Source organism: Triturus cristatus, chromosome 8 (genome assembly GCF_964204655.1).
Source record: "Triturus cristatus chromosome 8, aTriCri1.1, whole genome shotgun sequence".
In the NCBI taxonomy this organism is placed as follows: Eukaryota; Metazoa; Chordata; class Amphibia; order Caudata; family Salamandridae; genus Triturus; species Triturus cristatus.
In genome coordinates this window covers 291,369,999-291,386,927 of record NC_140591.1, presented here as the reverse complement: position 1 = coordinate 291,386,927, position 16,929 = coordinate 291,369,999, and the positions used below count along the sequence as shown (strand labels likewise).

General features: G+C 44.7%; 1 protein-coding gene across 1 annotated transcript in view; it reads right to left on the bottom strand.

Annotated features, from left to right (window-relative positions):
- RNF17 (ring finger protein 17) overlaps positions 1 to 16,929 on the bottom strand; it is a 2,644,767-nt gene that overhangs the window by 1,577,166 nt on the left and 1,050,672 nt on the right. Inside the window, exon 16 of the mRNA XM_085621540.1 lies at positions 6,136 to 6,325. Coding sequence (XP_085477666.1) covers positions 6,136 to 6,325 — 190 coding nt within the window. The remainder of the gene's footprint in view (positions 1 to 6,135; positions 6,326 to 16,929) is intronic.

Genomic DNA, 16,929 nt, shown 5'->3' with positions numbered 1-16,929 from the left:
GCTCAAGAAGCATGCGTATTGTAAATCATTTCGTAGTCACTGCACAGTAACATTATTAATTTTGTTTTTTCTAAGTCTTCTGATCATCATTGTCAGCATCCTATTGCACATGTATTACCCTATTCCTAAGCGTGCTTATAATATAACTGCAGAACATTCTTTTAGTGAATTACCTCCACATGAATTGTCTTATAGATTTGCGCTGCGCAATAACACTTTCATTAGTATGCTACATCATTCCCATCAAACCAGCAATGCCACAAATTGTTGGATATGTGGCCGACTCCCTCCCTATCAGAACTATAAGGGAGTTTTGCCCCTCTTTCCCTATCCGTTCACACACAATGGCTCCTGTGGAGCATGGTTTAGTTTGATTAATTCCCTAGATTCGAATTCCGCAGTTTATCAAGACAACTGGGTATGGGGAAACCTGAACTTAGTTTTGCTTAAAGTCTGCTACCCTAACAAGGAGGGACTTCCCAAAAGAACAGGAACTGATCTAGAAAATGAAGTATATGGATTAGGTAATTTTACACTTAACCTTATGATCCTGAACATTGAATCAGAGGCTACACCAATCTTGCCCGCCATGTCCGTATTCCCAGTAAAAGGGGAACTATGTATAAGAAAGAATGGCTCCATACACATGGGCCATAGTAAATGCACCACTGTAATAAAATTCAGTGATCAAGGCAAGTCTACATTTAGAGCTTCTCGTCATTCCTACTTTATATGTGGCCAGACCGCATATATACGCCTACCTTTAGATTGGGATGGTACCTGTTACATAGCATTCCTTCTACCACCTGTTTTCCTAGCTCCTCCTGATTATCACAGAAATACCCATTTAGTACACAATAGACAGCAGAGAGATCTCCCAATTGTCGATTACACTGAAACAGCATGGGAAAAATACACAGATTTTAATAAAGGTTTCTTTCCCTATATAGGTACAGTCACTAATAGTAAGCTGATACGTAGACTAACAAGAACCCTTGAAGCAGTAGTGAACGAAACTATTTCCGCCTTAGGCAATTTAACAGAAGAGCAGTCTGCTATGCGGATTGTTGTGCTTCAAAATCGTCTTGTCCTTGACGTCATCCTGGCCGATAGGGGCGGAGCTTGTAGGGTCATCGGATCAAGTTGTTGCATTTTCATACCAGAAAATTCGCAGTCAGTATATAAAGCCATAACCCGCCTTCATAAGATTGTAAGCCAGATACACCAGAGTCCAGGCACCTGGACTTGGTCCGGTTGGTTCTGGGGCGTGTTGTCAGCCTGGGGATGGAGAATGCTCTCCTTCCTAGGTATTGGCTTTCTCATACTATTCAGTTGCTGCTTATGTCTACAATGTGGGCCAGCGATTTGTGGTCTGTGTGCCACCTCGTGTATCCCACATCCAAGTTTTCGTTCGAGATCCCGGAAGAAGAAAGAAGAACAAATGATGCTATATGAACAGATCGATGGATTGATGAAGATCGATATCTCCTGAGGGTCCGTAGGGGACAAGGAGGGAATGAGGAAATATGAATTTTGTGATCAGTTATGTCCCCTATCGTAGACCCCAACGGCTCCATGTACATGCTATAAGTACATGTATGTTCCCTCCTGCTCCAGTTTTGAAGACGCAAATATATGTGCGTCCACCGTCAACATGTCCTCTTTCAGATCCACCATGAATGGGTCAGATATTCCTTTCCTAAGTATGAAAGGCCACCGACTTTATGTGGTTCACTTTCCACATTTTTACAGATTCAGGCGAGTAGGCCCGAATTCTGTCATCAAGCCTTTTCCTGCCTTCTGCCTCTGAAAGCTCCAGTCTGAGCCTGCATCTGTGACCATGAACTTTGTCTTACTCCCTGCGCGGCTAACGGTGCCTGATCCAGCCCGTCGCCTGCCAAAAACTGTATTTCACCTTCAAGATTATCTCCTCCGCCCCTCATCCGATGCATTCCTGTCTAGCAGTTTAGGTAAACATTCCTCCAGCTACCGTGCAAAGGGCCAGGCCTCGCTGTCCTCATGCAAGTAATTCATAGCCCTGTTACCATGGAATATTCCTACCCCCTCGCATCTAGTGTAGACACTTAGACGCTTGTACACGCACTAACAGTCAGTATAGTCAGTATAGAATAAGATTCTATCCTAAGAGACCTCTCTTTTTGGATAACACAGTTCTTCAAACATAGGATATTAGATATGATTTGGGATTAGGTTGACATAACCCCAGACTTCTGTCTCCACATGTAGAGCTAAATGTCAAGTCCCCTTCACCCTCTAGTTGCACGTCAATCACACGTCATGCGGCTGCGCGCGCATCTCTGCCAAATATTTCTGCTGACATTGCAGGATTCCCTTATGGATCCACCCACTTGTGACATCATGTATAATGACGTTTTCTAGTTACGCCTATTCTAGTTACGCATGCATATTTTATTTTGTTTTATCAGTTGTTACGCCTACTACATCTGTTTCACTGTAATGCCTTTTCTATAAAAATGATTACCTGTCAATAATATATGCCCTTCCTTCCTGAACTTTCGTGGTGATGGAATAGAATGCCTACAATTCGAATTGTATTCCTTTGTATAGGAATAAAGCCTTTTAAAACATCTAATACCACGGATTCTGCCTCTCATTTTACTGAGTTATTCTTAATAGACTTTACCGCATAAAAAATAGTACCGGTAACGAAATATTTACCACACTGCGCAACAACACATTCATTAGTATGTTACATCATTCCCATCAAACCAGCAATGCCACAAATTGTTGGATATGCGGCCGACTCCCTCCCTATCAGAACTATAAGGGAGTTTTGCCCCTCTTTCCCTATCCGTTCACACACAATGGCTCCTGTGGAGCATGGTTTAGTTTGATTAATTCCCTAGATTCAAATTCCGCAGTTTATCAAGACAACTGGGTATGGGGAAACCTGAACTTAGTTTTGCTTAAAGTCTGCTACCCTAACAAGGAGGGACTTCCCAAAAGAACAGGAACTGATCTAGAAAATGAAGTATATGGATTAGGTAATTTTACACTTAACCTCATGATCCTGAACGTTGAATCTGAAGCTACACCAATCTTGCCCGCCATGTCAGTATTCCCAGTAAAAGGGGAATTATGTGTAAGAAAGAATGGTTCCATACACATGGGCCATAGTAAATGCACCACTGTAATAAAATTCAGTGATCAAGGCAAGTCTACATTTAGAGCTTCTCGCCATTCCTACTTTATATGTGGCCAGACCGCATATATATGTCTACCTCTAGATTGGGATGGTACTTGTTACATAGCATTCCTTCTGCCACCTGTTTTCCTAGCTCCTCCTGATTATCATAGAAATACCCATTTAGTACACAATAGACAGCAGAGAGATCTCCCAATTGTCGATTACACTGAAACAGCCTGGGAAAAATACACAGATTTCAATAAAGGTTTCTTTCCCTATATAGGTACAGTCGCTAATAGTAAGCTAATACGTAGATTAACCAGAACCCTTGAAGCAGTAGTGAACGAAACTATTTCCGCCTTAGGCAATTTAACAGAAGAGCAGTCTGCTATGCGGATTGTTGTGCTTCAAAATCGTCTTGTCCTTGACGTCATCCTGGCCGATAGGGGCGGAGCTTGTAGGGTCATCGGATCAAGTTGCTGCATTTTCATACCAGAAAATTCGCCGTCAGTATATAAAGCCATAACTCGCCTTCATAAGATTGTAAGCCAGATACACCAGAGTCCAGGCACCTGGACCTGGTCCGGTTGGTTCTGGGGCGTGTTGTCAGCCTGGGGATGGAGAATCCTATCCTTTCTAGGTATTGGCTTTCTCATACTATTCAGTTGCTGCTTATGTCTACAATGTGGGCCAGCGATTTGTGGTCTGTGTGCCACCTCGTGTATCCCACCTCCAAGTTTTCGTTCGAGATCCCGGAAGAAGAAAGAAGAACAAATGATGCTATATGAACAGATCGATGGATTGATGAAGATCGATATCTCCTGAGGGTCCGTAGGGGACAAGGAGGGAATGAGGAAATCTGAATTTTGTGATCAGTTATGTCCCCTATCGTAGACCCCAACGGCTCCATGTGCATGCTATAAGTACATGTAAGTTCCCTCCTGCTCCAGTTTTGAAGACGCAAATATATGTGCGTCCACCGTCAACATGTCCTCTTTCAGATCCGCCATGAATGGGTCAGATATTCCATTCCTAAGTATGAAAGGCCACCGACTTTATGTGGTTCACTTTCCACATTTTACAGATTCAGGCGAGTAGGCCCGAATTCTGTCATCAAGCCTTTTTCTGCCTTCTGCCTCTGAAAGCTCCAGTCTGAGCCTGCATCTGTATCCATGAACTTTGTCCTACTCCCTGCGCGGCTAACGGTGCCTGATCCAGCCCATCGCTTGCCAAAAACTATTTCACCTTCAAGATTATCTCCTCCGCTCCTCATCCGATGCATTCCTGTCTAGTAGTTTAGGTAAACATTCATCCAGCTACCGTGCAAAGGGCCAGGCCTCGCTGTCCTCATGCAAGTAATTCATAGCCCTGTTACCATGGAATATTCCTACCCCCTCGCATCTAGTGTAGACACTTAGACGCTTGTACACGCACTAACAGTCAGTATAGTCAGTATAGAATAGATTCTATCCTAAGAGACCTCTCTTTTTGGATAACACAGTTCTCTAAACATAGGATATTAGATATGATTTGGGATTAGGTTGACATAACCCCAGACTTCTGTCTCCACATGTAGAGCTAAATGTCAAGTCCCCTTCACCCTCTAGTTGCACGTCAATCACACGTCATGCGGCTGCGCGCGCATCTCTGCCAAATATTTCTGCTGACATTGCAGGATTCTCTTATGGATCCACCCACTTGTGACATCATGTATGAGGACGTTTATTAAATTACGCCCATGTATACGCCTCTATTAGCTACGTATGCACAGTTTATCTGTATTATCAGCTGTTACGCCTCTTGCATCTGTTTCACTGTAATGTATTTTCTATAAAACTGCCTATCTGTCAATAATATATGCCCTTCCTTCCTGAACTTTCGTGGTGATGGAATAGAATGCCTACAATTCGAATTGTATTCCTTTGTATAGGAATAAAGCCTTTTAAAACCTCTAATACCACGGATTCTGCCTCTTATATTTACTGAGTTATTCTTAATAGACTTTACCGCATAAAAAATAGTACCGGTAACGAAATATTTACCACAGAACAGACATTAGTAAGCAGGGGTGGAGTTTATATGTGGCTATGCTCAGTCACCTAGGGAGCAGAAGGAAGTCATTTCAGAGCCGGAAGGCGCCACCTGGCAGCACATTAGACCACTCTTCTATGAAAACGTCTGTATACATCCGACGGCTAGGAAATATTCTAAAAGTGAGGAATCTGCTGCAAGAAGTGTCCATAGGAAAAAAAAAATACTGTGTAGAAGTACCAAACTGCTGTTCCTTACAAAAAAATAGATTCCCTAAGATATAGGTACCTCTTAAAAATAATAATATTAATAATAATTTGCACAAAAACTGAGTTTGAGCACAGTCAAACATAACAGCATGCATGACAGTGATTCAACTTCCTCCCCAATACACCCTGCAGTTCAATCCCTTAAAAATCTTTGTCCTTCAGCCCCCAAAATGTGTACCGAATTCAATGTGATACAATGTACTGTATTAAAAAAATAATTACTGACTTTACGGAAACCAATTTCCCTAGTACCAGTGGAGTACTTAAGTGTATTATAGTTGTGGTTTCATATAGGTAACATGGGTTTTCATTTAATACTAGCATATAACATCAAGCCAACTTGACCAGGATGGAAACAAACAGATCATCAATAATTAGTCTCCCACATGTACTATTGAAATGGGCTCAAAACTAGCTGTGATCCTCTAATGATGATCCCTGGTCTAATATTTATTTAGTTCTTAAATCTTTAACTTCCAGTTTCACATTTAAAAGTGTATAGCTAAAAGAGGGTGCAAAAGTGCATTGGATTTAATATGAAGTAAAATATAACTTCAAACTAATAAATATAGGAAAAATATGAAAACAACTATATATGTTTCTAGTGGTACCTTAAAAATGAACACAAACATTTAAATCAATATGCCTAAGAAATTCCGGTCTTACCCCAAAGTAATGAAAACTTCAGAACCTCCCAAGTCTTGTAAGAAGACATGCATGACTGAAATATCCTTCACTTCATACTTGGTAGGACCACATGGCTTGCCCACATTTTTACTCTCCGATGGTAGAAGCTCAGTGATGGTTGCACGGCACCATTTACTGTGCTCCTTACTTCTCACAAAGATATTTTCACCTATAAAGCAAAAAGGAATTATTAATAAACTTATAGTGCTATTTCTCTTTACCCTGTTCTCCAAAATAAGGAAACTTCTCATTAAAATGAATAGCTCAAACGGACTCAAAAACAGATGTAATTGATAGAAGGGCCATCAGTCAACATTAAACATGTTTCTCAATGCAGTGAAGAGTTATGATAGCTACATTTTGCTACAACTTATGCCATCTAGAGTAGTTTTGCATTCTACCAACAGAACTTTATCTGAAATTACCACGGTTACCACAATAGTGGCAACAGGGACAAATTATTTTATCGAGAATGTATGTTTAAGAAATCCTATCATCCTAAAAGTAACAGACATATGTTCTTCATTTTCAATACTGGTCAACGTACTGTGGTGCATCATGATCAGTAACTTGCGCTAGGACTACGCACTATTAAAGAACACTTAAAAGCGAGCAACTCTAGGACTTTGATGTGCATATTTTTACAGTATCCGGCCATCGGCCATTATCTTAGAGTATAAATAGGTGATGATGGTGCATGTAAGCAGTCGGACACAGATGGCAAAACCAGCAGTCCAAAGCTACCTTTAAGCTATCACCTTAACTTCAACCTGCAACTCTCTGGATAGCCACGTCCTTGTATCATGAACCTGCACAAATAATCAACGATAGAGGAGAACCAGTAGGTCCATGAACTGTGTTTTCACATAATAGAGGATCTAGGGAAACATGTTTTAATTATTTTTAATTAAAAAGAACATTTGTATTCATATAAAATTATTTTCTTAAAATACATTAATACCTTCTATAGAGAGATCACCACAATGGTGTCGGAGCTCTTCACAAACAGGCGGAAAGTTACTGATAGTAACTTTACCCTGGTGGAATCAGAATAAGGAGTTCAACACATGCAACACACCTATGTTCAGTCTTTATATACACATGGATAAACGGAACTGGAAAACCCAATCCCAAAGTACCATATAATATCGAGAGTGACAATGCACCCTCAATTAAACACTTTGGGTGCCTTAACATTAAGATAATGGTGCCTATTGTAGGAGAGTAGGGTCTGCTTTCTATGTTCACCCCCACTTTTTGCTTTTGCTTTACTGGTTTTCGACTTAGATGTGGCTGTGGGCCTGCTAATCAGACCCACAGCCCTGCTGTTCTCTCTCTAAATTGATACTATGTACTTTAGGTGCATAACCCATTTGGATAGGATCACCTTATTGGCCCCTGTACAGTGTACCCTAGGTACCCAGGGCATAGGTGTACCCTAGGCCTACCAGGGGCAGCAGCATATATTATGCCACCCCTGGCCTTCCATTGTGACACAACTGGCTGATCACTCAGCTGTGTAGTATTCCTATACCTAACTTACATATAGACACGTGTACCTATCAGCCACTCCTATGGCAGGCCTTAACAATCCTGGAGGCAGAGTGCTTGGTAACATGTGAGATGGTGCTCCAGCATGAGCTGAGCCTGTCTGCAGCTTTCGGAACCATGTCCTTATAGCTGTTCTATGATATAGCCTACCATATACTCTTAAGAGTGCCTTATAATCTTAAACGGTTATGGTAACTATGGTTTGGCTTTATCAAAACATGTCGTGTAAGGTGTCTAACACTTTGGAATAATACCCCCATCCCATTTCTGGGGACGAGGATATTATCCCTCCCTTCTAGAGGGAGAAGACATGTTGTAACCTACTTACCCGGTTAAAGTTAACCAGAGCCCAAGCATCACAAAATGGATGCTGCTGCCACAGACACGAGTCTGACCTCCTGCTGCTGGGAGTGATCCCGGCAAGGGAGGCTTGGACAATAGGTTTCCTGCCTTGGGAGATGCGAGCACCACCCCAGACAGGCCTTAGTGTATTGGGGCAGGGAGGGATGAAAAGAATGAGACATGCCTGGGGCACACAAGGTGTCCCGTGCATAGTCCAGTTCAAACCGGTGCTAGGGCACTCCAGCCCCAGTCCTGGCGCGAAACTGGACAAAGGGAAGGGGGTGTAACCACCCCCCTCCCAGGTCCCACCCATAAGGCGTGATCTAGCAGGCAACCCAGCCCCCCAGATTAGTATAAGAGTGGTAGCTGGGCCCCAAGAGATTAGATTATCCTGAACCTGCAACTTGAACAGAAACTCTGGACCTTCGACATTCAACGAAAGAAGAAGACTGAAGAATCTCCCTTGTGGCCGAGGAGTGGCTACCCTGTGCAAACAGGCACCATCAAGAGACTACCCTTTGCTTTGCTGAAGTTCTACGAGGGACCGACTGCAGAGCCAGACCAGAGCCTTGACTTCCAGACTTCTCCGACCCTGATCCACATCCACAGCCGAGCTGAGATCCGTGGAGGCGACGAGAGACGTGGGACCGGCTACCTGGGAAAAGTGGCTAGTATCTTCCAGCGCAGCTTCTGAGGCACCCTCGAAGTTGTGCACCGGGGATTGAGAAGCCCCACCCCAAAGCACCACCTGCACCGAAGATCAGCCCCCCACACTCCACCAGTCCTGCGTGGGGCCCTTCTGCATTTTCCTGCTTGCCGCGTCTGTCCGGTTGCTTGCCCGTTGGCTAGTGGCCTTTGTGACGACGCATCCTGAAATCTTCACTGCTGGTTTGGCTCCTCCAGACTGGCTCCCGCTTCCCTGTAAAAGAGAAGCACCCCAGACCTTCCTGGTCTGCACCAGAAGCAAATCCTCCGTTCTTCGTGGGTTCCGCTTGCCAAGGCTTGGTGAGTCCTAGTTTGACTTCGACGCCGCCGACAGCAAGAGCCTTCGTGGGACAGCTCGCCTCCTGGTCCTGGTCCTCCTCGACGTCTCCTGGTCCCTGTGGCTGCAGCGACAAGCTTCACCTTCACCTGCAATCTTCACGACATCGCCTGGTTCCTTCCTGGTTCCACGTGGTCACTGGCTAGTGACCTTGACTCTGTCCCTTCTGCTTGCAGGTCTCCTCTCTTCTTGATCCCAGCCTTGGGATCCACCGGACACTCTTCACTGACTGCCTGTCAGCAACTTTCCTTCAGGCATCCATAGAAGTCCACGACGAAACCCGACGCAAGTTCACACCTATGCACCCGCAGCCCGTGGGCTAGGTAACTTGGGTACTTCGGTGCTCACAAGGGTAGTGACTATCCTAGGGTCTAGTTTCCGAGTCTCGACTCTCTAGCTGCTTCAGAAGTGTCCTTAAACTGTTAATTTCTAACTGCTAGTAATTCTATCGACTTTTACGCATTACGCGGGAGTGTTTCCACTCTGCACCTGAATCCCGTGGGCCTCCCACTTCCTAACTGTTGCTAGTGTAGTGTAGCCCCAGCGATTCCCTAGGCCTAGGCCTATCCTATTTCCGTGACAGTGGTTCTTATACCACTTCTTTAGTATATGGTTTGCGTGGCCCTTAGGGCCTAACGTTATTACTTACCTGTGTGACTTAATGTATGCTTAAATAAGACTGTGTTGTACTTACCTCTAATCTCATAAAGAGTGCTGAGGGTTTGACTAGAATAAATACACTTTATTTTATATATATATCTGTTGTGGTGTCCTTTCATTTGGTATTCAAGGGATTATATATGGTATCACAGCTGGCTTCACATGCCATTCAGAGTTTAGCCTAATACTGCTCTTGTCCATGCTACCACTAGGATAGCTGGTCTATAAGGTTGACTTTACAACCAATCACCATAAGGGTTGTTTGGACTGATATAAGGTGTACACTAGAACTAGTGACATCATACATCAGGCCAACTTCTCACACCTATCAAAAAGATCTTCACCATCTGGCAGTACCTAAACAAAACGCACATGAAAATGAGCCCTTGCTAATAATGGAGCAGGGGAAACAAAATATTTTTTGTACCCCATTGAAATTAATGACCTCATAACTTTAATGATACTAATTGTTTGAACGCATGTACTAATCAACAAAATGCACCTTTATTAGACACTACATGTGGGAATACTAACTGGCTTTGCAAAATCTAATTTATTTACAAGTGTGGATTAAATAAAATAGGTCTTGTGATTTACGTAATAGAGTAAAATTACATTGATTTTGTTGTGTAGAAAAATTACACCGTGGCAAGGAATGCAGATGATAAGTAAAATGGCTTTAAATGTCACTTTTGCTAGGTAATATCTAACACGGGTTTTTAGAATGGCAGGTGGTAAACAGGAAGGCTTATTTTCTATGTCTAAATTCTGTTGTATTTGTTCTTATATTAGTTTCGTTGGGGCCTGGTAGGCCATGCCTGAAAATGGCTGCCGGAGAGGGATGGGATTGCGTGCGCCGAAAAAGGTGGCCCCGCGCATGAGCAGAGTGAATGCTCCAGTCACGTGTATGCAGCCTATGCCTGGAGTGAGAGATGTTAAGGCCAGCCTGACATGAAATGAGAGTCGTGCCAAGAGTTCAGCATGTATACATGGGAACGGATGGGAAAACTGAGCTACAGAGGATGACCCTCGGAGTTTGTTACAAATTTCATTTAAGTTAAATTTCCCTTGGACATTGTGGATCACGAGAACTACCGTATGCATTTATTGTTTGCAAACCGGTTCGAACAAGGAGGGCGATGAGGTGACCATCACCACCCCTCCAATGGACCAATTAGAACAAGTTCAGCCCCTAAATATTTTAATTATGAGTGTAGCCAGTTAGAGGAAAAGGTATAAAGGAGTTTTCACTTACATTATGAAGAGTCCTGAGGTTCGGTTTGGTTCGATCAGATTCGATTCGACATTCCTTCATTTTCTATTCTGATGGTGCAAGAGACTCTGTCATTTTTGGACTTCGAACTTTGATGGGGAGTAGGAACGAGACCGTCACAGGAGTTGCCCCGGGAGGAGATTGGGTCCGAGGAGGTTTGAGGGAGTCAGTCAGTAAGTATTGGGAGATCTATCCTGTGAGCTGCGGTTCATTCTTCTTTCTGGTGAACCATTCTCTTCCTCGCCCCATGGCCAAGGATAATGAGTATTTTCCGTTTCTATTTTAATTTCACTTAAATGCTTAAGGATAATGTTAAATGTATTTGCCTTATAAAACTTTACTCATTTACTTTCATTCAATGAATTCATATAAAATCATATGCTAACTCTAAAATTGAGTCTGTGATTCATAAATTAAGCATGATCAACAAATGTTAAAGGTTTTAATCGTGATTGAGCTGGACTTCAATCACTATCAACTGATTCTACTAGTTGGTCCATCGACCGAATAGCGGAGTACCTTGATGTTTAGAACCGACAGTTTATAAGATTAATGTATATAATGTGTATAATGTACATTCGGTCATTTTAATAAGGTACCCCGTTCGTCCTGCAGCTCGTCTACTTATCATTAATCCAGAAAACTGAGTAGATTTGTGTATTCGGAGTCATGGGCCCCACCGATGTAGGTTTATATGAATAAATAGGTGTAGGGTTTTTTTGGGTCGATGTCATAAGGGAAAGGGTTTTTAATAGCTGCGCTGCATCACTAGCAGCAAGCACTTACAGCCACACTTGACAAAAGTACAAGATGAGTAAAATAAACCAAGCCTCTGGAAAATACCAAGCTGTTGTAACTTTCCACAAGGCTTACGAGCCAGAACCCAATCTAACCGTAGGGCAGACAAGGGCTCAAGCATATATATATTTAGTTTTCTATAAGAACACACGAAGCACCAGATCATAAGTTCACACTATGATCCCTTAAACGGCTGTAAGGTAGAAAAAAGGAATATGCTACTTACCAGTATGCATCTGTTCTTGGCATGTAGAGCTGCAGATCTACACTGTGCATAGATCGCCATCTGGTGTTTGCAGTTTGTTTTTCTTCTTGGACAGTCTTTGGAAGTCACGAGTTCGGTGACTCCTCCTTCGGTCCGTACTGCGCATGGGCTTCGGCTCCATCCTCAGATTGTTTTTCGCCAGCAGGGAAAAGATGGAGCGTAGTGATAATAGTGAAGAAACCCATGTGTGTTGTATCTAAATAAGATAGGCTGGAACAGATACAGGTAGCCGGGGAGGCGGGTGGGCGTGTACAGATCTGCAGCTCTACATGCCAAGAACAGATGCACACTGGTAAGTAGCATATTCCGTTCGAGGCATATGAGCTGCAGATTATACACTGTGCATAGATTATATAGCAGTACCCAACCCTAGCGGCGACCACCGGTATCCGTTGCAGTGGTTTGAAACAGTGTCTTTAGTACAGCCTGGCCCACACTAGCTTGTTGTTTGGAGTGCACGTCTACACAGTAATGTTTTGTGAAGGTGTGCGGTGTTGACCATGTGGCTGCTTTGCAGATGTCATCTAAGGGTATGTTCCCTAGAAAAGCCATAGAAGCCCCTATTTTTCTTGTAGAGTGGGCTTTAGGTGGAACAGATAATGTTCTCTTTGCTTTGTGATAGCAAATTTGTATGCACTTTACAATCCACCTAGCTATCCCTCATTTTGAGATGGGGTTGCCTTTATGTGGTGGGGAGAAGAAGACAAACAACTGTTTAGTCTTTCTGAAAGGTTGCGTTCTTTGTATGTAGTAAAGCAAAGCCCTTTTCACATCAAGTGTATGTAGAGCCCTTTCCGCAACAGATTGAGGTTGCGAGAAAAAAAACGGTAATTCCACCGATTGATTGAGATGGAAGGGGGAAATGACCTTAGGCAGAAATTTTGGATTTGTGCAAAGTATCACCTTGCTGTGATGAATCTGTAGAAAGGGTTCTTGTATAGTGAACGCTTGTATTTCACTAACCCTTCTAAGGCAAGTGATAGCTACGAGGAAAGCTGTCTTCCAAGTAAGGAATTGTAGCTCACATTTATGCATTGGTTCGAAAGGCGGACCCATTAGCCTTGTAAGAACTACGTTTAGATTCCACACAGATGAGGGTGGTACCCTGGGCGGAATTACTCTTTTAAGGCTTTCCATGAAGGCTTTAATAGCAGGCACTCTAAAAAGTGATAAATGCTGTCTGTTTTGCAGGTAAGCAGCAATTGCTGCTAGGTGTAGACAGGTGGATGAATATGCCAGGTTACACCTTTGAAGATGGAGCAGGTAGCATATGATATGCTGTATGGATACATCTAAAGGGTTGATTGTATTGTTACGACAGTAAACAACAAATCTCCTCCACTTTGCGGCATAGCATGCTCGAGTGGTAGGACGTCTGGCTTCCCTGATAATGTTCATGCAATCAGGGGGAAGGTTAAGGTATCCAAATTCTAAGATTTCAGGAGCCAGATCGCAAGGTTGAGCTGAGCTGGGTCCGGGTGCCTGATTTCGCCATGGTTCTGGGTTAGGAGGCATGGGGACAGGTGCAGTTTGTGGTGTGGTACCACTGAGAGCTGTAGTAGTGTGGTGTACCACGGCTGTCTGGCCCATGTTGGAGCTACCAGAATGAGTGTGAGGGAGTGCTGTTGTAGCTTCCTTACCACTAATGGAATTAGCGGGAGAGGGGGAAAGGCGTATGCAAATTTGCCTGACCAGTTCATCCATATCGCATTGCCTTCGGACAATGGGTGTGGGTATCTGGCGGCGAAGTTTGGGCATTTTTTGTTTTCGTGGGTGGCGAAGAGGTCTATCTGAGGATGCCCCCACTTGTGAAAGAATGGGTGAAGAACTTGTGGATGCAGTTCCCATTCGTGCATTTGCTGCGTTTGTCTGCTGAGCAGATCTGCCATGGTGTTTTGTATACCTGGGACGTGTTGTGCCAGGAGAAAGATCTTTTGTGGAATTGTCCATCTCCATATGCTCTGTGCTAACCGAGAGAGCTGGGGAGAGTGTGTCCCCCCCCTGTTTTTGAATATAATACATTGCAGTCATATTGTCTGTGCGAATGAGGACTGCTTTGGCTGAGATTTGTTTCTGAAACGATTTCAGGGCTAAAAGATCGCCAATAACGCCAGATGGTTGATGTGGAGTAACCTTTGTTGTGGCGTCCATACACCTTGCACTGTGAGGTGCAATAGGTGCGCTCCCCAGCCGGAGAGCGATGCGTCCGTCGTTAGAATCACCTGAGGAACCGGGTCCAGGAACGGTCGCCCTTTGGAAAGGTTTGTGGTGTTCCACCACTGCAGAGATCGATGGGTGCGGCCGTCCACCAACACCAGATCCGTCAGCTGTCCCTGGGCCTGGTTCCACTGGTGTGCTAGGCACTCTTGGAGTGGACGCATGTGAAGTCTTGCATGGGGCACTATAAAGATGCAAGAGGCCATCATTCCTATTAGTTTCATGAACACTCTTGCTGGGAGAGAGTGCTGAGGAAGGAATTTTTGGCGCAAGGCTTGTATGCTTGCGATTCTGGCTGAGTTGGGATAGGCTATAGCTTTTGAGGTGTCTATGGTGTCACCGAGGTATTGCTTTGTGTGAGACGGTATCAGGTGAGACTTTTGGTGGTTCACTGTAAAGCCTAGCTGGTGGAGTAGTTGGATGGTAGTGCTTGTATACTGCACACACTGGTGGTAGGACGCGGCTTTTATGAGCCAGTCGTCCAGGTAGGGGAAGACATGAATGTTTTGTCTTCTGAGGTGTGCCGCCACTACTGCCAGGCATTTGGTAAACACCCGTGGTGCGGTTGTGGCCCCGAAGGGGAGAACCTTGAACTGATAATGTTGGCCGTCCACCACAAATCGGAGGTACTTTCTATGAGCAGGGTGTATTGGAATATGAAAGTATGCGTCTTTCAAGTCCAGTGTAGTGAGAAAGTCGCCCTGACAGAGGAGTGGGAGAACTTGTTTGAGAGTTACCATGTGAAAATGGTCTGAATGGATATATGCATTGAGAGGCCGGAGGTCTAGAATGGGCCGTAGGGTCTCGTCTTTCTTTGGTATCAGAAAGTACAGAGAGTAGACCCCTAAGTTTTGCTGATTGACGGAGACCTGCTCTATAGCTTGTTTTTGCAGGAGGGAGAGTACCTCTTGTTTCAAAAGTGTGGTATGTTCTTGTGACATCGCACGGTGTCTGGGTGGAATATTTGGGGGGGGGGTAGAAGTTAGTTCGAGACAGTACCCTGACCGAATTATTTGGGTCACCCATTTGTCTGATGTTATGGTCTCCCAGTTTTGAAGGAAGTCTTGTAGTCGACCCCCGACCGGAGTGAAATGGTCTGGGGGGAGCGGGGGAAAGTCGTTGTGTGGGCGGTGTGGCAGAACGGGCGTTGTTGGTTTTGCCCCTGCCTTTGTTATTGTTTCCTCGATATCCACCTCTTTGATAGCCCTTTGTAAAGGTAGTTTGAGGAGGGGACTTGTAGGACGTGGAGGTGTTATCGGAAGAGTAACCTCTGTTAGAGCCTCGAAAGGAGGAACGGCGAAAGGAGCGTCTAGGGGTGTGTGATTGTAGTGCTCCCATAGACTTTGCCGTATCCGTATCCTTCTTCATTTTCTCCAGGGCTTCGTCTACTTTTGGGCCAAATAGGTGTTGTTGGTCAAAAGGGTGGTTCAATATGGATGCTTGGACCTCCGGCTTAAAACCTGAGATTCTGAGCCAGGCGTGGCGGCGAAGCAGAACACTGGTGTTTATAGCCCTGGAGGCTGTGTCTGCTGCGTCAAGTGCACATTTAATAGAGGTGTTGGTAATAATCTTTCCCTCTTGTATTAGTTCATGAGCCTTATTTTTATATTTCTCTGGGAGATGTTGCATAAGAGTCTCCAGCTCATCATAGTGTGCTCTGTCGTACCGCGCCAGCAGCGCTTGCATGTTGGCGATGCGCCACATATTAGCAGCTTGCGCGGCAGTGCGTTTGCCTGACGCGTCTAGGAGCTTGGACTCCTTATCGGGTGGCGGAGCCTCACCAGATGACTGAGAATTAGAGCGCTTCCTAGCTGTGGATACCACTAATGAGTCTAGGGGCGCAGGTCCTTTAATATAGACAGGATCTGTGGGGGCTGCCTTGTATTTCTTTTCTATTCTCGGATTTAAGACTCTAGCTCTGACGGGGTCTTTGAAAACCTCTGTCACATGTTTGCTCACTCCCTTAAGCATGGGTAATATAGCGGTGGATTTATCTGCTATGTCAAACGTGTTAAGTAGGAAGTCTTCCTCAACTGGATCACTGTGTAATTCCACCCCATGATAATGTGCCGCCCGCTGTAAGAGGTGGTGAAAACCTAGGGAGTCCTCTGGTGGAGAGGGCCTGGATGGATAGAGATCATCCTGAGGCACATCTGGGACGTCTGGATTGTGATAATCCTCCCATGGGTCAGGTGTTCCCGGAGGAGTGGGGTCCTGCGGGGCATCTGTTGGATCATAGAATGGATCCCCTTGGTCATCAGGGTCTGGAGACGGGGTTGGAGAACGATGAGGCAAGGGTGGAGAAGGTGGGGGCGGAGATGGGGGGAGTGGAGGAGGTGGTGGAGGTGGGGAGGGTACTCTGAATGGGGATGTGGCAGAGTCCTTCCGTTTTGGCGGTGGAGGAGGAGTCGGATTGTCTAAATGCCTTTTCTTCGTTGACAACGTTAAATGTCCAGTCTTTGGATCCTTTGTTAAGGTCTTTTGAAGAGGATCCGGCATAAAAAGCTCCTCCGGCACCGATTCCTCTATCGGTGCCGATGTTTTCGGAACCGACGGCCTGGTTGGTTTATCCACGCCATGCTTTCTCGGGGCCTCCGATTTTTTGTTCGGCGCCGAGTCAGGCTT